Raw genomic sequence first — 24869 nt, forward strand, 5'->3', positions numbered from 1 at the left:
ATACTATTGTAAATGATAAATTTAAGATAAAATGCTTTTTACTCCTAAGCCTCAATTTAGAGGTAGAAAGCTATTTTTCAAAAATTATTTTCTCCCCTCTCGAACCATAAACCCCAAGTCCAATTCCCTTCCTCTCCATCATCTTTCCCCCCACAACTGGAGACATCAGAATGCTCAGGAAAGCAGGGTCATCCAAGTCAACATTGAAAGAAAAAAAGTTGACATTCTCATTCAAGAAACAAACCCCTCCAAAAAGGGACACCCAGTCAACGAAAGAATTTTTCAGTTAGCTAGTAAGGGTCTATCACTACCAAAGGCTTCAAAGGGCCCTTGGGCTAAGATCAGCATGTGCACTTCTACTAACCCTTCACCATTTAAACCCAAGGATGGCTTTCCAGTGTTTAAGAATATTTTGAGCAGCTGTGGTTTTTAGTGCAACAAATTTAAAATACAAGCACACACACGCGCGTGCACACACACATACACATAGACATAGACACACACACCCACACACACATGCGTGTGCAATGTCCCAAAGAATAAACACCATCCAGGTCTCTGCCAAGCTTATATACTCATGAAAGTAAGGGTTTTGGAAACTTGTCCAGACCTTTAAGCTTCTATACTATAGACTTCTGTAATATGGCTAACCAAGGGCCAGGATTCTAAGATTTAGCCAAGATTCTAAGATTTAACCAGTATTTAAAAATATATATATACACACTTAAAGGAACCCAAAACAAACTGCATATGAATGTTTTGGCATAAAAAGAGATGCTATTGTATAGCTTAACCTCTGCCCCTTAAGGGGGATCTGACAATATACCAAATTTGTTTCTTAACTGTTTAAATGTATTTTAAAAACCTAACAGATTTATAATCCTGAAGAGTGAAGGAAAATGTATGGATTGAAACCTCCCTGTGGTTTATAGGAATTACAGAAGAGATTTATTTTTGTTATTAATCTCACTTCTAAGTTTTCTTTTTGAGTCCTAAAATAAACAAGGGGAAAATTAAACCCAACTGGAACTTGGTCTTGATTTCCATGTCCAACTAGTCAAGTTGGTCCAAACCCTTCCCTACATATTTTCTGTGATTATCCAAGTGCCATAAATACAAAACAAACAAAACAAACAAAACAAAACAAAAAACTGGCTTACAATTTAACAAAAAGAGTTAATAGGGGCAGGTTAGACATGCAACTATTTGCTGCTTCTACCCCTCCCCTCTCGTTACAGGATTCTGCTCTTTTTAAAATGTCAGTTGCCTTAAAATTAAGCAGATCATGTTTCATATCTGCTTCAGAAATGGCAATTTCTTCATTACCAGCTTCATATTAGATATTTCAAGTGGCACATTTGCAGCACATTTTCTTAGCATTCCACTGGAGTTTGTAGCATTCTACTCCTCTAGGAAAAGATCTTATTGAATTTCTCTTAGTTCATATTTTCGCTGCTTCAACTCCTGTTAAGAATCTGGTACCCAGAAGTCATGAAGCTGCCCCTAGAAAAGGGAAGGGGAAAAAAACAGGATAAAAGAAAGTTGGATTATGCATTAATCCTTATAAAACTACTAATCATCAAACAGGGTTTTGGTAAAGGAAGTAATAAAATCTTTATAATGTATATTTCTCTGAAAATTTATGGTAATTGGTTTCAGTTTTCACATTTTGTGGTCTGACAATTAAAAAAAGTACAAAATAAGTGCAAGATGTTTTCCTCACTAACACACACATGTGGAAGATCGTATTTAAGAAGATTAAAATGTTAAGCTGACTAACAGAAAAGTTTTGGTAGTAAGTTCATTTATTTTAATACCACATCAGCAAAGGTGGCCAGGCTAAAACAAGATCTATTGAGATTAGAAACGGAAATAACAACAAACCATTAGTTTAAGATTTCTCAAAGGCTGCTCTCAAAGAGCAGGCATATCTTAGGAAGGGCAATAACAGCAAGAGAGTCAAAATACAGAAGAGTTAAGATTACTTTTCCTAATTAATCTTCAGTGTTCCTGTTGCTTTGACATAAACTCTAAGCAACTTCTAGGTCCTATCTACTGAAATTATGGTTCCTGGACCAGCAGTATCAATCTGAGAACCTGTTAGAAATGCAGCATCTCTTAGGCCCCACGCCAGACCTATTGAGTCAAAATCTGCATTTCAACAAATTGATGCCTATATGCACATTAAAATTCGAGAAGCATAATTTTAGACAAGAACTTATCAGTTAGTTTGTAAAAGGCAAACTTACAGTATGGCAAATGTAATACCAGGTACTTAAACAATGCCCCTCTTAAGCAAAGTCCCCTTAGATACGATACCAAAAGCCTAACAAAAGCAAAAATAATAAATAAAACTGGACTTCATCACAGTTAAAAACTTTTGTTCTACAAATGATACCATCAAGGCAATGAAAAGACAACACACAGAATTAGAGAATATATTTGCAAATTATATACCAACAAGGGACTTGTATTTGGGGCAAATGGAGAATTTCTACAATTCAATAATAAAAAGATTAAAAAACCCAATTAAAAAATGAGCAAAGGATTTCAATAGATATTTCTCTAAAGAAGCTACATGAATAGACAGCAAGCATCTGAAAAGATGCTCAACATCATTAGTCATTGGGAAAATATGAATTAAAACCATGAGATTCTTCTACCAACCCTCTACTACAGCTATAATCAAAAACACAGATAATAACAAGTGTTAGAAAGAACGTGGAGAATTTAGAAATCTTATACATTCTGGTGGGAATGTAAAACAGTGCAGCCACTTTGGAAAACAGTCTGGCAATTCCTCAAAACATTTAATATAGAATTACCACATGACCCAGCAATTCCACTCCCAGATATACATCCAAAATATTTTCATCTGAAAACATGTTCACACTAAAACCTGTGCAGTGTTGTTCATGGAAGCATTATGTAGAACAGCCAGGAAGGAGAAGCATACTCAAATGTCCATCTGATAAGTGGATAAATAAGATATATTCATACAATGGAATATTATTTGGCAACAGAAATGACATACATGACAACATGGATTCACCTAACATTATATTACGTGATAGAAGCCAGTCATAAAAGACCACACAGTATATCATTTCACTTAAATGAAATGTGAAGAATAGGCAAATCTATATAGACAGAAAGAATAGCGGTTACCTAAAGGCTTGGAGGGAGTTGGGAATAGAAATGCAGGTGGTTGGGGAATGGGCAGTGGCTGCTAATGGGTTCTGGGATTTCTTCCTGGACTGACAGAAATGTCTTAAAGTACGTTAAAACATTTGGCAGTAATGGTTACACAACTCTGTGCATATACCAAAAACCACTTTAAATGAGTGAAATATGATAACGTGAATTTTATCTCAATAAAGCTGTTAAGGAAAATGCTCCCCATGAAATATCAACCTCCATTTGATGCAATGTGACATTTTAAAATGGGCTCAACCATCTCTGGAAATAAATTAATTATAAAGCAAATAAAAACTAAAAAACATACACAAATTATTAAACTGGAGTTTTCAGATTATCTTCAGATATCTAGAAGCAAGTGCTCTGTCATATTTTTTCAAACAGTATAAAGAAATACCATTTAGCAAAACTAAGAATAAATAAAACTGTTTAATAAAATGACACCTGAGTAGGCCGACAGTTCTGGATTATTTCCTGCCATTTTCCATGTATCCTGGCAACCAGGTCTTTCACCTTAAAAACATCAAAAAGGGAAAAAGGGATCAGATCAAAACATCCTTAACTAAAATCATTTTAATGCTTGATATAAAAGATCTGATACTTTTGACAGGCCACATCCAACAATTCAATTTAATTTTTGTCAAGAAAGAGAAAATAAACTACTTATCTTCTGGAGGGGCTTTCAAATCACAGTGATTAATAGAAGACTTTTCTTGATCACCATAATTTAAATTACTGAATGCTTAGGACTCTATTTTCCCATTAGTTACTAAAGATCATCCAGAAAAAACATTTTCCTTCCCTGCCTGCAAGACACTTACATTTTCAACTTGCTGGCTTTTGAACACCCACATAGAGAAACTGAAGCATGGGCTTTGTTATAGGGCCCAAGGCTTTGGCTGTCCTTCTCTTTCCAAATTCTATTTGAAAAACTCAAGGCCACAAAAATGGCTGTCATTTGTTTCTTTCCACATCATCAGAAGATCCAAGATTCACTGTTCTGCCTCTCTAGGTTTCTGCAAAGTACTACGAATCCTCTCTAAATACAAGGTATATTCCTAAGTTTGAAAGTTTAGTGAGTCTCTGCCTGAAACTCAAACTTTCCTACCACCCTAGAGATTCTCAATTAGCTCTCAAACATAATTGCTTCAGAAAATGTTTTAGACAAATCAGGAATTTTATAGCTGCTTTAAATTTATAAATTAAAAGGTCTACTTTTTTCCCCATTTAGAATTCAGCAGATTCAGTTTCTCCAAAATAATCACCACCTTTTCTATTACAGGTTGTGAAGAGGCAACTCCTCAGCAGACCATCCCCTGACGCAATTCCCATAGACCTCTGTCTCTCTCCACTCTAAGTAAGAGAAGCCCTGGCAACCATCAATGCAGGCCCTTGGCTTTAAGAAACAAAAACCTTGGGTGGTCCCCTTTTAGCACATCTGTCAGCAGTAGCCACTACCACCAAGTTCTACGGGCCAGTAACTCTAGTCAGTGTTCAAAAGAATGTGCTTCTTTGAAACTATGGTTTCCCTTCTAAGTCAAAGAGCTATCCCTACATATTTCTGAAAATCTGCAATCTGATACAACTTCATTAGTTGCTCATCTCTGTATTTAACTTAAATCTACTAAAACAAATACACATACTGAATCCAAATGGGCATTGTTGAAATGACTAACCTTTTACAAGCTAATTAATGTAAGATATAAAGTTACAAAGCCGTAACTTCACATTTACTGACTTATCCAAACACAAAGGCAAAAAAGAATCAGCTTGCATTACAAATGCTAAAAGATGATTTGGAATCAAAAAATCCTTAAAAGAAAAAGTTTTTTAAAAAAAGTGTTCAATGTTTTAGGAAAAACTGTTAAATCATTAACACTCAAGTTGTTTTCCTAACTCCATACTCATAGTCATCTTTTCTACTGTCTTTGAATATACTAAACTTTTAAGGAAAAAGCTTAGCAAGCTTACTGCTGAATCATTTCCATCCTAGAGCTCAGACTGGGTGATGTAGAACTCAGAAACCTGAAGAAACCTTCTTTAACACATTGTCTAATGGGATAATCAAAGAATAACAGCTAACCTATTTCTGCTCTATGAACAAAACAAGTTTTCAACCATCACACAAAATTGATTTTAATCCCTAAAATTAACTTAGGCATAAAAGTCTTAATTTGTATAATGAGAAAAGAAACTAATAAGTTTGTTCCTTCCTCCTTTAAGATTTTATTTATTTATTTGTCAGAGAGAGAGAGCACAAGCAGGGGGAGCAGCAGCCAGAGGGAGAAGCAGGATCCCTGCTGAGCAAGGAGCCCAATGTGCGACTCAATCCTAGGACCCTGGGATCATGACCTGAACCAAAGGCAGATGCTTAACTGACTGAGCCACCCAGGCATCCCGGTAAGTTTCATTAGTACTGGAAGAACCTTCTCTTCAGGTGTCAGGAGTTTTAGAATAGAGGGTATAGTAAAATGAAAGATATATTTGTCTTGAGATTTTTCCCTTTCACTTTTTTAAAAAAAGTAATCTCTTCGCCCAATGTGGAGCTCAAACTCACAACCCCAAGATGAAGAGTTACATATTCTACTGACTGAGCCAGCCAGGCACTCCTCTTTTCACTTCTAATTTAGCTAGAAGTATTAGTAGAAACTGATTTATGTTATTAAAGGAGAAAGTCATATTTTTCATCTTATATGTTCTTTTTTTAATAAAGATTTTATTTATTTCAGAAAGTGACAGCCAGACAGCACGAGAGGGGTGAGAGAGCATGAACAGGGTGAAGGGCAAAGGGAGAAGCAGACTCCCCACTGAGCAGGGAGGCTCCCCCCCTGCCCAATGTGGGGCTCAATCCCGGGACTCCAGGATAATGACCTAAGCCGAAGGCAGACACTTAACTGACTGAGCCACCCAGGTGCCCCCTCCCCCCTTTTTAAAGAGAGGCTTATATGATTCTCTTCCTCAAATATTAATGCAACCAAAGCTAGACAATAACAAAAACAAAACCTAAAAATTCTCATGAAAAACACACACTTACCTTAGTTCTATAAAACAGTCTTGCATCTTCCCTAATATCACACTTAACATGCTTTTCCAAAGCCCCACAGAGGTGCACGAAGTGTTTCTGTGTAAAACAAACATGAAGGATAAAAACAACTTAGAAGCATTGCAAATTAACAAAGAGGAGATGATGCCGTTAGAACAACCATTTAAAAATCTATCATTCTCCAGTTATCGATTTCTGATGTTAACCATAACATAAGAGCAGTCATATCTGTGAAAACAGTAACTGCCACAACAATAAGACTTATGTTAAGATTTATTGTTAGTTAACATAAAAATATATATAAAAATGAAAGTTGTTTTGCTGCAGATTAAGCTACATTAATGAAAATTAATGTTAGAGTTCTGTGATGTAATGCTCAGAAATTTAAAGAGTCCTTTTTTAACATATTCTCTAATAGAATATTCAAATAACAACTAACTTACTTTTTCTCTATGAGCAAAACAAGGTTTAAAAGTAGTTTCTTGAAAAATTAAGTGTCTTAAGTTTTAGAAGTGTATAGTCCAAAACAGTCACTGTCATACATACAGTAAGGTTGAATATACTAAGGAGAGAATGTAAATGGACACTTTTTGGAAGGGAAATGTGATAACCGTTATTTTACAATAATTAAAATTTGAAAAATTTACAAGCTTTGATTTAGCAATTCTAATTCTAGTAATTTATCCTACAGAAATGCTTGTACAGGTTGGTAGAACTATACAAATAAGCATGTTCATGTTAGTACTGTGTGTTATCACAAGGAACATAATACAATGTTCATCAATAAAGATTTTGAAATACTTTAGTTATTAGAAGTGCTAATATCTTAAGGCAAAAAAGATAAGTTGCAAATAATATGAATAGTATGACTCCATTTTTGTTGAAGTAATTAAGTTAGTATGTGCACAAATTATGGAGAAATTTATAGGGGGGCATCGGATAATAGGAGTCTTTTACTTTCTAACTTAGTTTTATAAAAATTGAATTTTTAAACAATAATCATTGCTTTTAATCAGAAAAAATAATTTAAAAAACGTGAAGACCTATATAAGAACAATACAGATAGATGACTACATTAGATTCCAAGCAGGAGAGCAAACCGTTTTAGGGGCAGGCAGGTAGCTGGCTCGGTCAGGGGAGCATATAACTCTTGATCTCGAGCCCCATGTTGGGTACAGAGATTACTTAAATAAATAAACTTAAAAAAAAAAAAAGAGAGAGAGCAAATGTAGTGCTATGTACAACAGTGTTTATAATATATGAGCTACTGCACAGGGAAGGAAAGCATAAACAAAATGAAAAGGCAACCTACTGAATGGGAGAAGATATTTGCAAATGATATATCTGATTAAGGTTAATATCTGATTTGGTTAATATCCAAAATATATAAAAAATTCAAAACCCAAAAAAAATCCAATTAAAAAATAGGCAGAAGACTTAAATAGACATTTTTCCAAAGAAGACCTACAGATGGCAAATAGATACATGAAAAGATGCTCAATATTATTAATCATCAAGGAAATACAAATCAAAACCACAATGAGATACCACCTTACACCTATCAGAATGGCTAGAAGCAAAAGACAAGAAAAAACAAGTGTTGACAAGGATGTGGAGAAAAAGGAACCCTCGTGTACTGTTGGTGGGAATGTGAATTGGTATGGCCACTGTGGAAAGCAGTATGGAGATTCCTTAAAAAATTAAATGAAGTACCAAATGACTCAGTCATTCCATCACTGGGCATTTACCCAAAGAAAACAAAAACATTACTTTGAAAAAATATATGCACCCCTATGTTTACTGCAGCATTATTTACAAGCCAAGAATGGAAGCAACCCAAGTGTTCAGTGACAGAAAGGATTAAGAAAATGTGGTATATATACATGTATGTATACACACACACACACACACACACACACACACGAATACCATCTAGCCATAAAAAGAATGAGATCATGCCATGTGAGACAAATGGGTGAACCTAGAGTATTATGCTAAGTGAAATAAGTCAGACAGAAGAAGACAAATACTATGTGATTTCACTTATATGTGAAACCTAAAAAACAAATGAAAAACAAAAAGCAGAAACAAACCTATAAATACAGAGAACAAACTGATGGTTGCCAGAGGGTGGAGGAGGGTGAAGGGGTGGGCAAAATGGCTGAAGGGGAGTGGGAGATAACAGATTTCCAGCTTAGGAATGAGTAAGTCATGGGGATAAAGGGTACAGCATAGGGAATATAGTCAATGGTGTTGTAATAGCACTGTATGGTGAGAGACAGTAGCTACACTTGTGGTGAGCACAGTATAATATATAAACCTGTTGAATCACTGTTGTACACCTGAAACTAATGTAACATTGTGTGTCTACCTAAAAAAAAAAAAACAATCCAAAAAGCAAAACAAACATCACAGCCTAAGAAAACCCCACATGGGGGTTCCTGGGTGGCACAGCTGTTAGGCGTCTGCCTTCGGCTCAGGGCGTGATCCCAGCGTTATGGGATTGAGCCCCACATTGGGCTCCTCCGCTATGAGCCTGCTTCTTCCTCTCCTACTCCCCCTGTTTGTGTTCCCTCTCTCGCTGGCTGTCTCTATCTCTGTCGAATAAATAAATAAAAATCTAAAAAAAAAAAAAAAAAAAAAAAAGAAAACCCCACATGAACCAGTGTTAGGTCCTTTTCACAATGACTAAGGAGATAATACTAAGTAAAATAGGTTGGAATACCTACAGTATGAAACATGATGACATAAATAAGAACTTTCCCCAGAAGTATGGATTATGGTAGTATGGGAAGGACAGAATAATTCAAAATGAAAATCTTAGCATGGGAGATAATTAAGAAACGCATATGTAAAGTAGCCTGACTTACCATCAATTTAATTTTGAAGGCAAATATATTTCTTTCTTTTTTTTTTTTTAAAGATTTTATTTTTATTTATTCGACAGAGATAGAGACAGCCAGCAAGAGAGGGAACACAAGCAGGGGGAGTGGGAGAGGAAGAAGCAGGCTCACAGCAGAGGAGCCTGATGTGGGGCTCGATCCCAGAACGCCGGGATCACGCCCTGAGCCGAAGGCAAACGCCCAACCGCTGTGCCACCCAGGCGCCCCATGAAGGCAAATATATTTCTAAAGGAAAAAAAAAGTGTAGTGGGAGAAGAGATGGGAAGAAACCAGCTAAGAGCTGGCCCATTTGGTGACCTTGGTATCTTATTACCATATTACATTACTGTCAAGTTATGATGGTTAAATTACACTCCAAAAACAGAACTAACATGTGCAGACAATTCTTGCCAATGATATGGTTGCTATTACTTCCTTCCTTCCAGTGTACACTGGGATTTCTATAGCAAACACAATGTTAACTTTTACAAAGTTTTACAAACTTTTACAAAGTTTTCTTCTATATAAAGAACATTCATTTATTCCATCAATAGTGACACTTATTAAAAACAAAAAACACTAAAAACTACCTACCCGTTGTCCAGAAGAGAAAGAATGAGAACAACTAACTTCACCAACTAAATGAAGAAGAATGTAGGTCAGGTAATATGCCTGTTAGAGAAATAAATAAAACAAACACCCATGAATTAGCTAGGATAGATATCATCCCAGTTTACACATCAGGAGAGTTGTCCAGGAAGGATTAAAGAATTTGCTAAGGTTAACTGAACTGGTAAGTAGGGAAAAGCCAAGCATTTAACCTAGGCTTCCTGACTGCTACTACTTCTTTTTTATTTAAAGATTTTATTTATTTATTTATTTGACAGAGAGAGAGAGGCAGCGAGACAGGGAACACAAGCAGGGGGAGTGGGAGAGGGAGAAGCAGGCTTCCTGCTGAGCAGGGAGCCCGATTCGGGGCTCGATCCCAGAACGCTGGGATCATGACCTGAGCCGGGCTTCCTGACTTCTGACTCCAGCGCATTCCTTTTACCATCTCACAACTGCCCTAGTAAAGGAGTATAAAAAATACTCCCAGTATTAAATTACCAACAACCAGCCTTTTACCTCAGTTCTCAACACTCAAGATTACTTACGAATTTCATGACAGCAATAAGTAAAAAAAATATCATTTACTTTATAATTGTGTTTGCTAGAATGTATCTAAGTCTCTAAATCCAGAAATGCCTATGCTATCAGCCTGTCGTTAGGAAATGGCATCAGTTATACTTGTATATACTCTTTTGAGATGGTCTAGCCCCGGATACCTGCTTTTCGAGTTCCAAATGAAGACTGTCATCAATAGTGCCATTTGGCTGTTCAGCCCTTTTCTTCAAGACCATTTTCTTCAACAAATCTGAAGGCTTCATTTGCACAAGATAGCGATGTAGGACTGATATCTATCAACAGAAAGAGGAGAAACCGGACAATATTAAGCAATACAGTTGCTCTTTCTTAGTCTACTTCTTTCCAGTGGTTCTCTGTTCATTTTGCCTTCTCTAATTTTGCCCCTTTAGCTTTCTTTATAGTCCAGTGATATCCAATTCTCCTTCACTTAAAAGTCCTCATTTGCTTAAAAGGGATTTTAAATTAAAAGGTTCAGTACTTGTAATGGAGGATAAAAGTTCGAGGAGGAGACCAAATGGCACTACAATAGAGGCCAAACAGAATCCTTTCTCTGTGAAATTATTTGAAAGTCAGCAAAGCTGAATCTCCCTATGAGTAGAAGTCAATGAATTCTAAAAAGAATTCTCTTTTGATGCAAGTTAAGTATCACTGAAAGGACTGACAGTCCTCATATACCTGGAATCAAATCTACCTGAGCTCTACTAATGAAGAAACCAGCTGTCCCTTTCAATCTCTCTGTCCCACAGCACCCTGTGCATACCTCTATCCTTGTTCTTACTACATTGTACTACAATCAACCTAGATTATGTTTTCAAGAGCAGAGTCTCTAATTCATTTTTTTTTATCCCCAGGACTTGGTAGAGAACAGAGCATCTTGTATTGAATTGCAGTTCACACAAGAACACATCTAGACCAGGTCAGATGTTGAGTTTTAAAATTCTAACTATGTGTAGCCTCTGTAGCTCCCTTAGTGTTATAAATGTTTGTAAAAAGCTTTCAGGACCTTTCAGTGGAGCTTCCATTGGACGTATTTAAACCCATTCATCTATACATGATGTATTTACTACTGAACAATTACTAGCGGACAACCATGTTTAAGCTCTACTATTTAATATTAAAACAGGTACAAGATGCAATTAACGTACAATAGTTCTGCAAGTTCTAATCTTGTGATAAAATTGCTAACCTTGTTAAATAATCATATAAATAGTCATACTTATATAGCACATTTTGATTTTCCCAGTATTTGTACATTAATCCATCTAACTGCCCACCACCAACCTATATGTTAATGAGTATGACATCATGAACATGTAATGGATCTCATTAGTTAAGTATCATTCTAAGGATTATATGAATAGTATTATGTTTGAGAGCTGAGATCTAACCGCAGAACTTTCGACTTAAGAACTGTCAATTTTCCTTATACCTCACTATCTTTCTCATTTATGAAAAGAAAAGAAAAATATCATTTATACCTGCAGATTATTGGCATTAGGGATATCTTCATGTTTCTCATCCAAAAGCTTTGAAATAATCACTAGGCTGAGGCACTGTCTTAGTTGCCTGGAAATAGAATTTAAAAGTAGTCAGAATGCATTTTAATCAATACTGTTTGAGAAGCAAATGAATGAGCCCAAAGTTGTTCTAACTGGAAACAGTGTTTCAAGAGAAGACAGTATAAGAACATGTAAACTTTAATGGAACAGTAACATTTTTATGTAAAATATTTGTACATAAAGTTAGAATTGCCTGAAACTCAGGCAAATCATTAAGAGCCTTTATCTTTGGCCGTGCTGATTTATTGACAGAAAATCTATCTTATTGCTCACATTTATGTTTACTAAAGTAAAAAAAAAGAAAAAAAGAAAATGCTAATCCATTCATTTTCATGATATGTGCCATCTGTATTAAGTTATAAGATAAGCTAAAATCAAAAGTCAAGAATATCACAAAATGATCTAAGTATTAGAATCAGGTTGTCAATGCTTTTTCCCACAGCTGACTATGAAATAAAAGACTGATCTAACATTTAAGGAATGATGAAAGGAAATAAAAGACCCAAAAGTATTTTCATTTATGTAAATATAAATTTTTCCTAATGTTTAATTCTCAATTTTCAATACCGTCCACGTGATGTCCAGTTAGGAACCAGCTGAACCAACCACAGAAGGTTGTGTGGATGATTAGACAGTTCATTTATGGCCAGACAGAGTTCAGGCACCTGAAAACAAAGAATGGGCAAGATTTTTCAAATAGGTCAGTGGAACCAAATCATCCGCATCCCTTCTTGCCCTATAGGAGCATGATGACAAAAAGAGCATTTATTTTTAGAAACAGCGTGGAGTCTAGAACCTGCTAAATCACAATACATAGTACACAGATTCAGTTTTATCTTAAACTCTGGAACACACTGAACAGATATATTTATCAGAATTTCATTTGGCTTTCACGTTTTGTTCTATGTCGTACCTATACCTATATCTAAAAAGTCCTCCCTAGAAAAATACAAATCTAAATCTAAATAGATCTAATTTAAGATTTATTTATTTGAGAGAGAGAGAGAGTGTGTGCGAGCGGGGGGAGGGGTAGAGGGAGAGAGAATCCTCAAGCAGACTCCCTGCTGAGTGTGGAGCCTGACTGGAGGCTACACCCCAGGACCCTGAGATCATGACCTGAACTGAAATCAAGAGTTGGATGCTTAACTGCCTGAGCCACCCAAGTGCCCCTAAACAGAACTAAATACAAATACCAGTTTCTAAAGGTATATAATGAGAGTTGCAAAAGATCATACATGTTCCTGACCTGGGATTTCTTGCATTTTAGGGATCCTCAACTATTTCAGTATTTAAAGTCTAACAAATTGCTTCAAAATACTGAGTAGGGGAAGAAAGTATGGGATGAGGGTAACAGATGAGACAAGGTTGATTATGTCTTGTTAGTTGTTGAAGCTGGGTGATAAATACTTAATGGGTTCATCATACTTCTCTCTCTACTTTTGCACGTTTGAAATTTTCCATCAAAAAAGGTTAAAAAATATAATTCTTGGGGCGCCTGGATGGCACAGTGGTTGGGCGTCTGCCTTTGGCTCAGGGCGTGATCCCGGCGTTATGGGATCGAGCCCCGCATCAGGCTTTTCTGCTGTGAGCCTGCTTCTTCCTCTCCCACTCCCCCTGCTTGTGTTCCCTCTCTCGCTGGCTGTCTCTATCTCTGTCGAATAAATAAATAAATAAAATCTTAAAAAAATATATATATAATTCTTAAAAACCTAACAAAAATTACACATTTACCCTTAATATGGCTATAGATGTTCAACTCAAATTTTTGTTGTATGTGTGACTTTGCTTCATCATTTCATGTAGGTCTCTCCTCAAAGGTCACTTCAGAAGGGCATTCCCTGACTGCCTTATCTGAAATACCAGAAGATTCCTGCTTTGCTGTTCTCTATACCCATGTCCTGCTTTATTTCAATTTGCAGCCCTTATTACAACTTGACATATTATAATACACATTTTCTTTATTATTTAACCCTCTAACTAGCAAAGAACTTCCATAAAGGCAATGGATTTATGTTTTCCAGGGCTGTATCTCTAACACTTACATTAATGCTTGGCCCCTGGTAAATCCCCAATAAACACATTTTGTTTTGAATGAATAGCTGCAGTTTTAGAGAAGATCAGTTATCATAAATTTAATACAGTTCCAACAAAGATAGTCCCTTCCTCAGTTTATTTTTCATCTCCCAGAGATCTTAACTGAGCTTAGAAACTATTAATTCCATATGCACTATGAAAGTCAAATTGTGATGGTATACAAAAAACCAACACTAAAACCAATACAAAAGCTTTAAGTATGGTTACCTTTGTGTTCCAATCTCTAATGTTTTTCATCAGATTTATCAGGAGGCTTTGAAAGTCCACTAGAGGAATTTGTTTCAGCTGTTTCTCCAAACTCATTTTAAACAACATTAAAATCAGCAACATTATTTCATGATCCTGGTAACCTTCTGGATGTATAGATGTACACAAGCCTAGAAACTGTGACAGAAGTACAAAGACAAAACAACTTAAGGAGATATATTTTACTTGGAGAGTTTAAATTATAAAAACTTTCTGATAAAATGCAAAAGAGAACTTATAGAAAGCAAAACATCAGATGTCTAGAAAAAAGAAGGCAAGAAATATTCATGTTATTAGTTGAATAGAATGGTGACAGGATAAGTATTTTCTTCTCCAATTTTCATTGAGATTTTTTTAATGATTCAGTATCACTGACTTGATTCAGCCACTAAAAAGTTTTAACACTGCTATTAATTCTTAATCACTAAGTTACAAGTAATAACTTTTTTCCCTTCATACATCCTAATTCTAAAAAAATTATTGGTTCTAAAAAACATTGGTTTCTAAAAGCTTCTTAGTAAAGGTATCCTAGAACTGTATTAATTCTATAAGTCTAAAGTTCCCTTTTACTCCTAATATTAAAACAAAAAATAAAAACAGCAAAAACGACATTTAATACAAAGAATAAGAAATTTCAAAGATTGGAAATCACCTGGTAAAACACTAGTGATTTTGTTTTAAAACCACTAACCACAAAACTAAATGGTTCCAGTTCTGTGCTAAAGACATAAAAAAGAAGTTTTTCCCTACCTTAACCACATTTAAAATGTTGGTTTCAGGAAGAGTTGAAAAAATTGGCTTACAAGATGAATCTTCACTTCCTTCCCCCCGCAATGTCATTTGTGTTTCAGAACTATTGAAAAGTGAATAAAGCAATGTGAAATTAAGCACAAAATATTTTAAGAAACACCAAACAACAAGAAAGTTTTGTTGAAGCATAATTTACATACAATAAAAGGAATATACCCATTTAAAGTTTTGATAAATATATATAGTAGTGTAACCACCAACAGAATAAAGAAGTAGTAGAACATTTCCATTACCCACAAAAGTCCCTTCATGCCAAATCCAAGTCACTTCGCTAATCCCACTCCTGGTAAACACTGATCTGATTTCTACCTCTATGCATTAGTTTTCCCTTGAACAGCTACTTTTTATAAGGCACTATCCTCATTGTTCTTGGTGTCAGAGAAGTATGTAGACGGTGGCTCTGACTACAAAGAACTCATAATAAAGGTCTCATGAATAGACAGCAATATAAAAAAAACAATTCTAAGCACCGCAGTTTTGGTTGAGGTAATCAGTCCAGGTCCATGAAGGAGGAGACACATGAATTTGGCCTTCAAAAGATATTTTCTTAATTTTTTGAATAAATAATACCTTTATATGGTTAAAAAAACTTCATAAGGTATCAAGGCACAGTATGCTGTGAAGAACTGTCCTCAGGCTAGGCCTTTTGCCACCCATTTCCCCTCCCCACAATCACTACTAGTTTTAGTCCTTCCTTCCACAAGCATTTTATGTATATACAAATAAATATGTATTTATTTATTTGCCCCCCCCTTAATATAAATGGCAGCACACTATATACTCTGTTGTGCACCTCTCTTTTTTTCACTTAATATGTCTTATACTGCCATAATTATATACGAAAAGCTTTCTTAGCTTTTAAAGTCTCTGCTTGGTAGTCCTGTGTGGCCTTCCTAGCTGTAAACCTCAGGCAAACTACTTAACCTTTTTGTGCCTGACTTACCTGTAAAATGGGAATGAGAATACTATCTAATAGTTGTAGTGACCATTAAATGAAGTGCTATATGTGAAGCCCTTAGAACTGTGCCTGGCACATAGTAAAGCAATATGTAACTATTAGTAGTTGTGATGATTATTAATGTAACATGATTTATTAATCTGTTCCATACAGATAAGACTGTCTTGCTCTTATTTTTTAAAGATTTTATTTATTTATTTGAGAGAGAGAGCAAGAGCGAGAGAGAGCACAAAGCGGGGGGGGGGGGGAGGAGTGGGCAGAAGGAAAAGCAGGTTCCCCACTGAGCAGTGGGCCCCATGTGGGGCTCAATCCCAGGACCCTAGGATAGTACCTGCTAAAGGCAGATGCTTAACTGACTGAGCCACCCAAGCGCCCTGTCTTGCTCTTAGAAACTGTGCTTCAACGAGAGAGGTAATATTTTGGTGAGCAGACACTGAGGATGGAGGTGAGGGATCAGTATGAGGAAGAACCAATGCAGTGATGACTAATATGGAGGAACAGCAAGCAGATCATTTTGGTTAGAACAAAAGGGACAGCAAAACAGAAAACAGGTCAAATTGTAGAGTTTTAAATACAAGGTGTAAAAAGTTCGAGAACAGAGGAGAAAGAAGTTCCAGGCTATGTTTCATAAAAGGAATCCTGCAACAGTGAAAAGAATAAATATCTTGGAGGTAGAAAGGCCCTGAGGAAAGGAGATTTTTTTTTTTTTTGCCAGGTAGGCATGAAAAGAGGATATGAATTAGACTAACAATGGTAACAAAAAGGAAAGAACAGCTGTGACATGAACAGAGAAAGCAGAACACAGGGATGTGAGAATTGATGGAATGCAGAAGAGAAAGAGGTTAGTTGTGACTCAGATTTTAAGTCTGTACACCTAACAGATTAATGGTCAAGAAAAGAACCGTTCTACTATGCTTTAGTATATTATTCACGCTAACTGATTATTTAAGAACCTTCAAACATTTCATACACACCAACAAAAATGGTTAAGTTGCATATAAGTCTTAGAAGAGTGAGTTGTGGTCATATCTCAATAGGATTCAGTCTTGTACTCATGCTGCTTAAACAGGCATTTCATCATGGTTCACTCATTCCTTCACCAGCTCCTTCGTGCTTTCCAGTGCTCATCGATGCCTACTACTTCACAGCAACAGTGACTACAGCCACGACCTCCCTGCTGTAGTCACCAAACCTAACTGAGGCTAACTCTTTAACTGGTAAGTAACCAATAAAAAAAACTACTTTGCTAAATAGCATTTGCATGTATTATGTCTTAATGCATTCATTGTATATCTTTATTTCACTATTCCACTACTGTATCTGCTTACAACAGTGAAGAAAAATTCAAATCTGTTGCACACAACATACATTACCACATTACTGAATTCATTAAATGTTAAATAATAAAATAATTGATATTTTAACTTTTTAAATATAGGTGGTTTGAGTACTTTAGTAATGTTTGGGGGAAATGGCTGGGTTTTTTGGATGGGCTGGGAAAGCATTATTTTCCCTAAAGTGATAGAATATAGTCTTTATCTGAAAATTTGCTATCCAACACATTTTTAAATACAGATTACATCTGAGCAACAAGGGATCCTGTACAGAGTAGAAAGAGAACTAGAGAGGTGAGAGTTTGGCTTTGGATATAGCAGTAACAAGAATTTACCTTTTTCTCAGAAGTGAAGATGAATATATTCTCATATTTAAGAACCATTTTTATTTCTGTGATCAGTTTATTCCTTTTTTCTAATAGGTTATTGATATTTTTATTAATTTGAAACTAAACCTTTGTTTGTAACCAGAGTTGTTTCATTCATACATATATGCATGAATATGAAAAATTCACATAAATACTATAGCTCCTTCCCACTCCCTTTTGAGGCTTTTCTTTTCACTTTGTGTATAGTGATTGCTGTCATGACAAATTGTTTTTAATGTGGTCAAATAAATTAATTTTCCTATTTATGGCTTTTGAGTCTTAGTTCATACACAAAACCATTTCCCCCTTTTCTAGGATTATAAAAACCTGCTGGTTTCTTCTATTACTTTTATGGTTTCATTGTATATATTTAAATCTTTGATCTATCAGTTTGAGGTATGGATGCAAAATTTTTTTCAGATGGCTACCCAGTTTTCCAGATAATGGATAGTACCAGATACTTAATAGCTTACTCTTTCATTTATGAAATAGCATCTTTAGCATTTACTAAGTATCTATATGTATTTGGTTCTATTTTGAACTTACTTTGCTCCACTGACAGAGCTTTGCACTTTGTGCTTGTCCCATACTACTATCTGCTAAGGCCAGTCCTGCCTCCTAACTCTTCTTTCTCAAAGCTTTTCTGGATATTATTTTTTTCCATATGACTTTAGAATCACTTGTATAGTATCAACTCTCCCCTTCCCCACAAAATATCCCACTGGCATTTCTTACTCAAATATCATTAAGTTTATGGTTTAACTTTAGGAGCTCTAATGTATTTATATAATGTTGAATCTTCCTATCTGAAAGTATGGTATGCTCTTCCATTTATTTAGGTCTTCTATTTTGTCTCTTAGTAATGTTTACGCGCGCGCACACACACACACACACACACACACACACACACACACTTTCTCTCCCTTCTGTTTAAGTTTATTCCTAGGTATTTCATACATTTTTCTTGCTGTTGTAAATGAAGTCTTTTCTTCCAGTTTATCTTTTTTTTTAAGATTTTGTTTTTAAAATTTTTTAATGTAATCTCTACCCACAAGGTAGGGCTCGAATTCATGACCCTGAGATCAAGAATCACCTGCTCTACCAACTGAGCCAGCCAGGCACCCCCTCCTCCCCACCCCCGGTTTATCTTTTAAACTAGCTACAGTTCATATACCTGAAGGTTACTAATTTCTCTTTTTAAACTTTGTACTCTGGCATCCATACCAACTTCTGTCTCTTTTTTAAAGAATTATTTTATTTATTTGAGAGAGAGAGAGAGAGAGTGAGCAAACAGATGAATGGGAGGAGAGACAGAGAGAGAGACAGAGAGAATCTTAAGCAGACTCCCCGCTGAGCACAGAGCCTGACGTGGAGCTTGATCTCAGCACCCTGAGATCATGGCCTGAGCTGAAACCAAGAGTTGGCCACCCAGATGCCCCCGTTTCTTTTTTAAGTAGGCTCCATGCCTAATGTGGGGCTTGAACTCACAGCCAGGTGTCCCATACCAATTTCTCTTACTTGTTTCTTTTATTTGTTACAGCTTTTCAGCTGACTCTTAGGCTTCTTTGTATACATTAACACACATCTTCTGCAAATAATGAAACTTTCACCAACTCATTTCCAGTTTTTATATCTCTTATTTTTTTCTCTTATCTAATTCCTTTGGCCAGTATTGCCAACAGAATAATGTCAAATTAATGCCAAGAAATAATGTCAAATAATTATCTAATTTCTTTGGCCAGTATCGCCAACAAATAATGTCAAATAAGCAAATAATGTCAAATAACAGAATGATGTCAAATAACAAATAATGTCAAATAATGTCAGTTTTATTTTAAAAAATTTAAAAATTTTAAATGTTTCTATTTCCTCCTTGTTAAACTTGATGATGACTTGCAGATTAAGACAGATGTTAAGAACACATTTCAACTTTGAGAGGTTTAAAAAAACCAAGAATGGGTACTGAAAAGAATATTAACTGTTATCATATTACAAATTATTTAAAAGAATGTTTTTGGGAGTTAATAATGAAAAGAAAACTTACACTAGATTGTCTTCATTAAAGTCCGGCTGAAGATTCTCCAGAGGAAACAAAGATCTGAAATCAATTCCCATATTGAAAAACACGGCTGCTATATCAGATAACGATGGGATCCAGGGCCAAACTGGTGAATCACTGAAGGTATCTAGTTAACAGAAGAAAATTTATCTCAAATCCCAGGTTCACAAACACACAGTTGCAAGGTGACAGTCTGCATGTGAAACATGGATTATTACGATGATTTTATAGAAATGACATCTGGTAATATGTTAACAATATAGTTACTTAGAATGATCATATACGAATTACAGGTTTTCAAGGAAATGTGAAGGAAATGACATTTATGAAAGTATCTGAGAGTGATGATGAATAAAAGGGTGTAACTCAGGAAGTAACACACTTTGAAAAGACTGAAAATAACAATGTTAAAATACCAAGTTCTCCTGACACAGGAAGATTTTACCATCTTCAGTGCCCATATAGTCCCAATCCTCAAAACAAGTGAGAGATGTAAATCACGATGCTTGTTTCATTTTATAAGGGATCTCAAAGGTGAGAAAACAATTGTTACCTTTTTGTAGTGGATATTTTCAATCTCCTCAGTGCACAATCAGTACAATACTTGCTCGTCAATAAGCCAGTTAAAGTTAATTGGCTAAATAAATAACAAACTTGCAACTATTTCCATTTACCCAGGACAGTAACCCATGAGTTGGTAAGTATTAGGTTAGGCCTGTCACTTGTAAGATCTTATATCTTTTTTCTCAATGCAACTACAAAAATGCAGACACTAATTTTTATTGGAGTTTCAGGCCATTATTAAAGATTCTAGATCACAAAAAATAATTTTATTCTATATGTATGAATATCTTAAATGTTAAGCAATATGAAAGAGACTGTACACATAGCAACCAATAATTCACACTGCTAATCAGAGTAAATTTATATACTCACCATTTTTTTTTTTTAAGATTTTATTTATTTATTCGACAGAGATAGAGACAGCCAGCGAGAGAGGGAACACAAGCAGGGGGAGTGGGAGAGGAAGAAGCAGGCTCATAGCAGAGGAGCCTGATGTGGGGCTCGATCCCGTAACGCCGGGATCACGCCCTGAGCCGAAGGCAGACGCTTAACCGCTGTGCCACTCAGGCGCCCCTATACTCACCATTTCTAATCGTTATTTCCATCAATGTACTTAAAATCTGCACGGACACAATACAGTCTGTATGAACCGACATCATCTGCCAAAGTAGAGTATTAAAAAAGAAGAAAGAAAACAAGCATTTACTACTTGCCAGGCATATATAAAGGTGTTTTATGTGTATTTTCTTTAATATGTATTTTATATGCATTTCATTTTAATACTTACAATAACCTTATGACATGATCATACGTTACACATGAGCAGACAGGTTCAGAGAGATTAAAATAGTCTACCCAATGTAATACATGAGGAGTTGGAACTTAAAATTCAGGTCTGATTCTAAAATCAGGGCCCTTTCCATTCTAACAGGCTGACTGTTTTTATAACTTTTGTTTATATTAGATAAATACAACATTTGAAAACTATCAAAAAATGCCTTTCTAGTTCATTTGTGCGATGAAATTCAAAAACCATAAAGGAAAAGGCTGCTAGTTGATCATAGGCAAAAATCAAACCACAAACTAATAAAAATATTTGAAATGATACAAATGTGCAAAATATCAATATACTTTTTATTTATTATTTTTAAAAAGATTTTATTTATTTATTTGTCAGGGAGAGAGAGAGCAAGCACAAGCAGGCAGAGAGAGAAGCAGGCTCCCAGCTGAGCAGAGAGCCTGATGCAGAACTCAATCCCAGGACCCTGGGATCATGACCCGAACCAAAGGCAGACACCCTACCGACTAAGCCACCCAGGCGTCCCTATCAATACACTTTTAAAAAGATGTTCAGTATCACTAGTAATGAAAGAAATGCAAAGAGAAGTGACAAGCTGTCATTAGCTTGTGAAGAGAAGCCTGACTCTGGGCACCCCCACTGATGCTTGCTCTCCCTCTCTCTAGTGCTCTCTCTCAAATAAATAAAATCTTAAAAAAAAAAGAGAGAAGCTTGACTTTGAGATTGTTAATGATCAAGAACATTGATAACACCAGCATTCATAAGAGTACTAGGAAAGAGGTAGCATGTCCAGTATAATTTGGTAAAATTAAAAAGTAATTTGGTAATGTTTATGCAAAGTTATTATCCTTATATTTTGATCTAGTTAGCCTTTTTACATACAGAATTCATATGCAGAGGCATATAATTAATATAATTTTACAAAACCATTTTTTGGAACAAAATCAACCCGGTTTAAAAAAACATTAAAAAAAATAAAATAAAAAATAAAAAACATTTTAAAGAATCATATGACAGGGGCACCTGGGTGGTAGCTCAGTCAGTTAAGCATCCGACTCTTGATTTTGGCTCAGGTCATGATCTCAAGGCTGTGAGATCAAGCCCTGTGTCAGGCTCCCTGCTCTGCAGGGAGTTTGCTGGAGATTCTCCCTCTCCCCGTTTGCACTTGCATGCACGCTCTCTCTCTAATAAATAAATTTTTGGGGAAAAAAAATCGTATGACATATTGACAGTAAATTTTTTTTTAAAGATTTTATTTATTTATTCGACAGAGATAGAGACAGCCAGCGAGAGAGGGAACACAAGCAGGGGGAGTGGGAGAAGAAGAAGCAGGCTCATAGTGGAAGAGCCTGATGTGGGGCTGGATCCCAGAACGCTGGGATCACACCCTGAGCCGAAGGCAGACGCTTAACTGCTGTGCCACCCAGGCGCCCCGAAAGTAATTTTAAAGTGGTTTTGCAGGGAAAACATTTCTCTTTCCCTTTTGCTTTGGAGCTATAGATTATGATTATAGTAAATTTAAATCTAAAATGTAAGGAAGAATAACCCAAACTCTGGTTTCAATTAGGCATATTTGTGTCACTGTATGTTTGTATTAGCATCATTTGTATGTTTGTGCCATTTTCAGAATCAACCGGTGTCCAAAAAAAGTCTGTTATAATGTTTGTGTTATATTTTGCTACTAGGGGGCAGCAACATTCAAAGGCATGTTGGAAACCGGAACAATCTTTTTCCGGCAGTAATGAATTCTAAGGTGGGCAACCCAGTGCTTGGAGATAATTAAATAAATGTGTAAAGAGGTGTATATAACAATCTGATGTTTACCAATTGAGACTGGGTTAAATAAATCATAGTATAACACTACAAAAGAATATTATAAAGCCATTAAAAAAGGATAACATATCTATACTGATGTGAAAATACTCAATAATTTGTTATCTGAAATAAGTCATAAAACAGCACATATTGTTTATATTGTCATACAGCAACCTATGTACATGCAGAGAACAATCTAGAAAACACTAAAATTCAATAGCCCCTGGAAACTGGGATGCCATTAAGCCTTTTTTAAAAAAATCTTCTTTCCATTTTACTTGAACTTCTCACAATCAAATGTGAATTGCCTTTGAAAAAGTTTTTAAGAAGTAGTAAAGTGTCTTTCTAGTTTTATACTCATAAAATCAGGATAATGCAAACATTTTAAGTGCATTTTAACAATTAAATTTACAAAAATGTTACGACCATAGAGTTCATTCCTTTTTTATGGCTGAATAATATTCCATGTATATGTGTGCATGTTGTGTGTACTTCTCTTTTATCTACTCATCTATCAATGGACACTTGGGTTGCTTCCATAATTTGGTTATTGTAAATAATGCTGCAAAAAACACTGGGGTGTATATTTCCTTCTGAATTGGTATTTTTATATTCTTTAGGTAAGAAGGGTTAAAAAAAAACAACACATTAGAACCACAGCATTAAAATAAATTCTGACATACTTTCTAAAAAAGAAAAATAGTTGTAAGTTGGTGTATCTCCCCATCATGAAAACTGGACTTGGAATTGAAAAGGAGAGATGAGACAAAGTGTTTTACACAGAAAAAGTGATTAATGAATGATTATTAGTTTAGTTTTTCAAATAATAAATATGTAGAGTATAAAAACTGCTTATACAAAGGTATGCTTAAATGTTAAAATCAGGGTTTTAAAGGCTATAATGAGGACCCCCCAACCAAGATAAAAATTAACACAGATAAATGCAAAGTCTTACTTACAAGTTTAAGAAAAGATATATTGCATAGTTAGAGAATAACAAAGCCCTGGCAGGACAACAGATGAAGTTTTGAATTGCAGTAATAGAAATATGTCAGTGGGTAGAAGGGAAAGAGTCTCACTGAAAACTGCTGTTTAGAAAAACCTTATCTGGAGCGTATGTCCATTTATGGGGAAACACTTTATTTATTTATTTTTATTTATTTATTTTTTAAAGATTTTATTTATTTATTTGACAGAGATAGAGACAGCCAGCGAGAGAGGTAACACAAGCAGGGGGAGTGGGAGAGGAAGAAGCAGGCTCATAGCGGAGGAGCCTGATGTGGGGCTCGATCCCAGATCGCCGGGATCACGCCCTGAGCCGAAGGCAGACGCTTAACCGCTGTGCCACCCAGGCGCCCCGGGGAAACACTTTAAAAGCTAAAGGCCATTCAGAAAGATGATCAGTAAAGGGACTAGATATTTAGTGACTGGAGAAAGTTTAGTGTTGGGGGAGATGAGGCTCATGACAGCTGTTTTAAAATAAGGGAAGTACTGTTAGATGAAGCATATTCTGGGAAGCTCTAGAAAAGATAATTAGTACTACTATATAAAAACCACAGGGAAGCAAGTTTTGATTTGATTAGGACTGTTTTAAAAAAAATTTACTGGGGTCAAAGTAGTGAGCTCCTAACCACTGGAAATAAACACTCCTGCCCCACAGTCTGCACTGCCTGCTATTTTCTCTGCCTAGAATGCTCTTTTATCACATAGTGGCAAGGTTCACTCCGTTACTTTCTTCTCAGATCTTTACTCAGACCTCACCTTACCAGTAAACCCTCATCATTATATTTTTTTCTTTCCAAAAACGCAAGCTTTTATCCCCAACCCTGATTCTTCTCTGTATCTACCCTGATCTACTATTTCTTCTTAGCACTTACCATCTGACATAATATATATCCAAATATGCTCTCACACACATACCCATTTACTGTCTATCTCCTCTACAGTACTAGAAT

General features: G+C 35.6%; 1 protein-coding gene and 1 long non-coding RNA gene across 9 annotated transcripts in view; one reads left to right on the forward strand and one right to left on the reverse strand.

Moving 5' to 3' along the window:
• Nucleotides 1–24869, forward strand: part of LOC123000746 (uncharacterized) — a 44793-nt gene that overhangs the window by 7221 nt on the left and 12703 nt on the right. For 3 of the 7 annotated variants that reach the window (XR_008958109.1, XR_008958111.1, XR_008958108.1), the window contains 4 exons: nucleotides 4481–4555; nucleotides 5444–5598; nucleotides 11160–17192; nucleotides 19743–22852. This is a non-coding gene — a long non-coding RNA (uncharacterized LOC123000746). The remainder of the gene's footprint in view (nucleotides 1–4480; nucleotides 4556–5443; nucleotides 5599–11159; nucleotides 17193–19742; nucleotides 22853–24869) is intronic. The other 4 variants (XR_008958112.1, XR_008958110.1, XR_008958114.1 and 1 more) reach the window with 4 other exon arrangements.
• Nucleotides 1–24869, reverse strand: part of SLF2 (SMC5-SMC6 complex localization factor 2) — a 45622-nt gene that overhangs the window by 1838 nt on the left and 18915 nt on the right. For both annotated transcript variants that reach the window (XM_026493902.4, XM_026493901.4), the window contains exons 10-20: nucleotides 20884–20959; nucleotides 19722–19863; nucleotides 14958–15060; nucleotides 14169–14345; nucleotides 12435–12532; nucleotides 11787–11874; nucleotides 10449–10580; nucleotides 9718–9795; nucleotides 6233–6319; nucleotides 3643–3711; nucleotides 1–1503 (exon numbers count right to left, since the gene is read on the reverse strand). The exon at nucleotides 1–1503 is cut by the window's left edge and continues 1838 nt beyond it. In XM_026493902.4, coding sequence (XP_026349687.1) covers nucleotides 1468–1503; nucleotides 3643–3711; nucleotides 6233–6319; nucleotides 9718–9795; nucleotides 10449–10580; nucleotides 11787–11874; nucleotides 12435–12532; nucleotides 14169–14345; nucleotides 14958–15060; nucleotides 19722–19863; nucleotides 20884–20959 — 1086 coding nt within the window. In that variant the 3' untranslated portion in view covers nucleotides 1–1467. The remainder of the gene's footprint in view (nucleotides 1504–3642; nucleotides 3712–6232; nucleotides 6320–9717; nucleotides 9796–10448; nucleotides 10581–11786; nucleotides 11875–12434; nucleotides 12533–14168; nucleotides 14346–14957; nucleotides 15061–19721; nucleotides 19864–20883; nucleotides 20960–24869) is intronic.

Source organism: Ursus arctos, unplaced genomic scaffold, assembly GCF_023065955.2.
Source record: "Ursus arctos isolate Adak ecotype North America unplaced genomic scaffold, UrsArc2.0 scaffold_7, whole genome shotgun sequence".
Classification (NCBI taxonomy): Eukaryota; Metazoa; Chordata; class Mammalia; order Carnivora; family Ursidae; genus Ursus; species Ursus arctos.